The sequence below is a fragment of the Acomys russatus genome, chromosome 3, assembly GCF_903995435.1.
Source record: "Acomys russatus chromosome 3, mAcoRus1.1, whole genome shotgun sequence".
NCBI lineage: Eukaryota > Metazoa > Chordata > Mammalia > Rodentia > Muridae > Acomys > Acomys russatus.
In genome coordinates this window covers 84,915,478-84,920,989 of record NC_067139.1, presented here as the reverse complement: position 1 = coordinate 84,920,989, position 5,512 = coordinate 84,915,478, and the positions used below count along the sequence as shown (strand labels likewise).

The 5,512-nt window shown below is 44.3% G+C and overlaps 1 protein-coding gene across 1 annotated transcript; it reads left to right on the top strand.

Moving 5' to 3' along the window:
* The first annotated feature begins 2,479 nt into the window (after positions 1 to 2,479).
* LOC127186865 (granzyme-like protein 2) lies at positions 2,480 to 5,285 on the top strand. The gene is made up of 5 exons (XM_051143172.1): positions 2,480 to 2,534; positions 3,681 to 3,831; positions 4,148 to 4,280; positions 4,495 to 4,746; positions 5,133 to 5,285. Exons 1-5 carry the CDS (start codon positions 2,480 to 2,482, stop codon positions 5,283 to 5,285), a joined length of 744 nt encoding a protein of 247 aa, XP_050999129.1.
* Positions 5,286 to 5,512: the final 227 nt, after the last annotated feature.

Sequence of the window (5,512 nt, the reverse complement as noted above, 5' to 3'; positions counted from 1 at the left end):
CCTATCTGCTCTGTGATCCAGATGGTCTAGGCTGGTAAGCAGTTGGTGGGCAGAGAGAGGTCAAAGCACAAAGCTGTTTGGGTGTCCCCGAGTCTTTCTTGGAATGATAGCTAACGTGGATTGCGGTCAGTGCCAAGATTCAGCTCTGCAAACCTGCTGTGTGTCCCAGATGACAGAAGCAGCACTTGAGCTGAGAGAGCTCAAAGGTGCATGGTGACTCACAGTCTTTAACAAGATGATGTCCCTGGGGCTTTTCTGTGAGTTAGCCGGATGATCAGGGGTCACACCAACTGTGCTTCACACAATGTGGATCCCTTTCACCTGAGAATCAGCAGTACTTGTGTTTTGTAGTGCTGTGTTTGGTCTTTTGGTCGCTGCACAGTCCTGGCTGTCGTGATAATCAAACATGGTGTGCAATCAGCACCTCCACCTTGGATCCATCCTGTGTCTTCAATTTTCTTTTATTTATTCGTTTGTTTATTTTATTAAGTTATTCAGATTACATTTCAATTGTTATCCCCTTGCTTGTCTCCTCCCATTCCTCCCTCTCTCTTTCACCCTATTCCCATCCCCTAGGTCTATGACAGAAGGGGACCTCCTCTCCCACCATATGGTCACAGCCTAACAAGTCTCATCTTGGTAGCCATCCTAGTCTTTCTCTGAGTGCTACCAGGCCTCCCCAACAAGAGGAAGTGGTCAAATATGGGGCACCATAGTGCATGTCATAGTCAGTCCCCCCCCCTCCACACAACTGTTGATAATGTCCTGTCCCTTGGCTAGATCTGAAAAGGAGTTCAATATTTACTGCATGTATTGTCCTTGAGTGGTTCAGTAGTTTGAGCAGACCACCCCGGGTCCAGATCTGCCCATCATGATGTTCTTCTTGTAGGTTTCTAGGACCCTCCGGGTCCTTCTATTTCCCCATTCTCTTACCTAGAGTGCCAATAGGAGATCCCCACATCTATTGCAATCTCCTGATAAGTGAAGACTTTCAGGGGATATCCCTGTTTGGTTAGTGTCCAATTATAAGTGAGTATATACCATATGAGTCTTTCTGAGTCTGGGTTAACTCATTCAGTATGGTCATTTTTTAGTTCCATCCATGTGCCCACAAATTTCAATATTTTATTGTTTTTAATAGCTGAGTAGTATTCCATACTGTAAATGTACCACAGTTTCTTTATCCATTTTTCAACTGAGGGACATTTAGGTTGTTTCCAGGTTCTGGCTATTACAAATAAGGCTGCTACGAACATTGTTGAGCATATGTTCTTAATGTGTGGTGGAGCATCCAATGAGTGCAATAGCTGGGTCTTGAGGTAGCCTTATTCCCAGTATTCTGAGAAAGCACCAGATTGCATCTTCAATTTTCTATGTGTGTAATCTCATAGATTTCATTTTAGCAGATATATAGTACCACACAGATATTTATTAATTACTCTAACATTACTGAATGTGTTCATCATTTGCAAATTGATGGGGAAAGGTTGCAAATAGATTAACAGAGTAACAAGATAACAATATTCTCTTTAATATCTCCTGAAAGGAAAACACAAGAGAAAGTGTTTGAATATTCCAGCTTTGGTATGACATATGCAAAGCCACCATGAGGACTACAGGCAGCAAACATCAGACATCTCCTTATGTCTGTGCCACATGACAAGATTGCCAAGAACAATAATCTCATTGTCCTATTGACTCTGGCATTCTGTGAAGAACTGCACTTCAGTTTCACATTCCAACGCCAGCATTCTCCAGGCACCTGCAGGTACAGAACTGCATGAGGAACAACAGCTGACTCCTCAGTGAAGACTGAGAAGTGAGAACCAAAGAGCTTTGCCTGCATCACATCCTTCCCTGGAGGACCAGATTGCCTTGACAGTGCAGAACAAGAGCAAATGCAGGCACCTGACACAAACAGCACAATTTGTTTCTGCTCTTCATCTCTACGATGGTCCAACTAACCACTTTGGTGATGAAAGATTTTAAATCCTTGAAATGTCAAAAATATAAGGACATCAGTGTCTATAGATTGTATTGGGAACCTAAACATTTGCCAATCAAATCCTTCCTATGAAGCTGCCTTGTTCAGTTGTTTTACTAGTGTGGCACGTAGAGATGTCACTTTTTAAAGGAGACAACTACCTGATCACAAATTCAAGACACAGAAGCACCATGCTGCAATTCCCTGAGCACTGACAGGAGAAGGGGACTTTGCCACTTCTTAGTGTGGAAGCCCTCAATAGGTTCATCCACCCTTCTCAGCGTGCAAAATTCCTGTGGGGAATGTGGGCATGCTCACCAGCAATGGATTCACTGTGCTTCCTGCACACTCACCATGTAGATGCTGCAAGAACTCTTAAATACCACACAGGAAGTTAGTGGTCTCAGGCCTGGGGCCTCTTTCCTCACCTGATGGTTTAAAAGTTGTGAGAAGTAAACAGGTGGCAACAGAGACCTGGTCAGACCTCTGAAGAAGATGCTCCTGCTCCTGGTCTTTCTGGTGTCTGTCCTACCACTCAGCACTGATGGAGGTAAGCAGGCTTCCCTTCCCTAGAGGACTGGCATGTGGCACACTGACACTTAGATAGTACCCTTCTCAGGCTATATCTAAGAGATACACTTCACTCTGCTGAACTGAGAAGGTTGCTGAACACCAGTTTTACAACTGGATAAATAGGGCACCAAAATCACACTGGCTTACTCTCAATGGCATCTGGTACGTGAGATCTCAGTCATCTAAATGGGATGAACTATAAAAATATCATAGGACCGTAGTGGAAAGATGCAGTTGAAATGGGGCTCAAAGTTCTAATTGGCCAAACCTAAGACTGAGTGAATGTCTGCAGCGGCCGCTGTCTGCATTAAGACTAGAAGAACAGTTCAATTCAGGTTCCAGGTGTCCCCTTTTCATCTTGTGTCTGTTCTTCTGAACTATATGGGTCTACCATGACAGTTACCCGCAAGCTTACAGAGCCGGCAAAGGGTGACTTTATCCCTGCTCCACAGGTTGGTGGAAACAGGCTGATACAGGATCATTTAACCCATTTTCCCATCTCACTGTGAGCCCTATTTCCCTGTGTTCGCCCTTCTTCCTGGAGGGGATATCAAGGCCTTAGGAAGACAAATCCATTCAGAAGTTTACACTACATTATGAACTCTCATCCCAGCTACTGGCGTGCCACATTTGGGAAGGTTTTTTTAATTGTTTATAAAATAATCTTGTTTCAGAGTAGTTCTTAGAACGTCATGAATCAGAATGGAACATAAGGCAGCCAGAGCTTTCAAGTCCCATGGTGCAGGATGCTTCCTTCAAGCACAACCCAGATCTTATTGATCAACTGTAGTTGGCTGGAGTCTATTCTAGGTCCTCTGTATGCTAAATTCTTCCAAATGTGTGCATGAGGTTTAGTTTGATTCAGGGAAAAGTCTTGGCACCATCACTGCTACAAGAAGAAACTGAAAACTAGGGAGAAATTGAAGGCATGCTGTGAGCTCTGCATGACCCCATTCAGAGGCCAGGCACCCTCTCTTGTTGTGTGACAGTCCGTACTACAGGCTTTCTTCCCCAGCCCTGCCACATCCACAGACTCTCCGGGCGTGGAGTGTCCCTAATCCAGCCACTGGAATTGTTGCAGTTTTCCTGAGCACAGAGGTTCAGAACAAGTTTTCTGTTTCAGGAGAAATCTTTTTGGGTACAGAATCCAAACCCCATTCCCGACCCTACATGGCATTCATAAAATATTATGATAGAAACTCGTACATCCACCGCTGTGGTGGTTTCCTGGTGGAAAAGGACATCATAATGACAGCAGCTCACTGTCTTGGAAGGTAAGGAGAAGCAACTGGGTCTTCTTGCCTGGGACTGACAAATAACAACACATCTTGGCTCTTCCTAATCATATACAACTAAAGGTTAAGAACAACCTGACCATATACATTTGACCTAAAGTGATTGTGAAATACAGGGACATATGGTTTCAGTGAAGGGTCAGAGTGATTGGGGAGTTAACTGAAGACACAATGTTTCCCTAAATTCCTTGCTATTTGACTCAACCAATCTCTGCCTTAGGCTGAGCCCTCAACCTGCATTTCAGACACTACTTCATTGCTGCTACCTTGTACTTAATCCATCTTATTTTCACAGAAAAATGAGTGTAACATTGGGTGCTCACAATATCAGGGAACAGAAAAACATCCAGATCATTCCTGTTCATAAAGCCAAACCTCACGAGGACTATAATGGCATAACACTGGTTAATGACATCATGCTACTAAAGGTACCATTTTACTGACCTCTGCTGTACTCCCACAGATTACGAGTGTATCATTCCAGTGTTCTCTTGGTGGCTGATCTATTGGTCCTATGGCAGGGGAATAGGGCGGGAGGGTAGTGGGGGCTTTATAAGTGGGAAAGATAAAGGCAACCTATTTCCTGATTAAGCTTGCTAAGAGGGCCAGACCTGAACCACTATTCTTCATCTTTCTTACCAGCTGGAACGCAGAGCTCAACTCAATAGTTTTGTGAAGACCATCGCCCTGCCAAAAAGCCAGGACTGGGTGAAACCTGGCCAGGTGTGCACAGTGTCAGGCTGGGGTGAACTGCCCAACTGTAGTCTGTCTGACAGACTTCAGGAACTAAACCTAGAAGTTCAAAATAGCCAGAAGTGCCAAATCCTCGAAAGTTACAACAACTCTACCCAGCTCTGTGTGGGAAATCCCAAGGAGACAAGAGCTACTGGTGAGGTAAGGACATAGTCATCTTCAAATGTTTACCTAAACAGAGCTATTCTACGAACACACAACCGGGTCTTCTCCCACTGTAAAACCACTGCTAGTCTAGAGTATATGTAGTGGTCAACATACAGGGATCTAGCATTTTCCCTCAGCCAGTCTTGTCTTTACAGCATGGGAAAACAGGAGCGCTAAGTCTAGCTAAACTGAAGAAAGGACACAGCCAAGCACAGACACTCTAGTGAGTCACAGAGTTCAGTACCAAAAGCAATGGTGGCACTGAGCCTTTCCCACCTGAAAACACATGCCTTAGTGGGGTCAGAGAATAACATGGAGAAAACTAGTCTAGAAAGAGGCAATAGGATATTTACTAAGACTTCTCCTTTTTCTCCCTACAGGGAGATTCTGGAGGACCCTTTGTGTGTGACAATGTGGCCCAGGGCATTGTCAGCCGACCCCACTGTACTGGACAACTTCCTCAGGTATTCACCAGAATATCCAGCTTTATACCTTGGATTAAGAAAACAATAAAACTCCTTCAACAACCCTAGAAGACAAGACCTGTGTCTGGCTCGGTGTTTAACATCTTGAGGTGCAACTATCTGAGTCTTAATAAAGAAATCTGTGTTCAGGTTCAACCTGGCATCATTTTCTTCCATGAATGCATACCTTAAAACATGTTCCTGCATCATCGTCCTCTTCACAGTCTTCATCTCATGGTAGCTATCTTCAGCTACTTCTCACAAAGCTTGTGCATCTTACCTGTGCGCCAACCCCA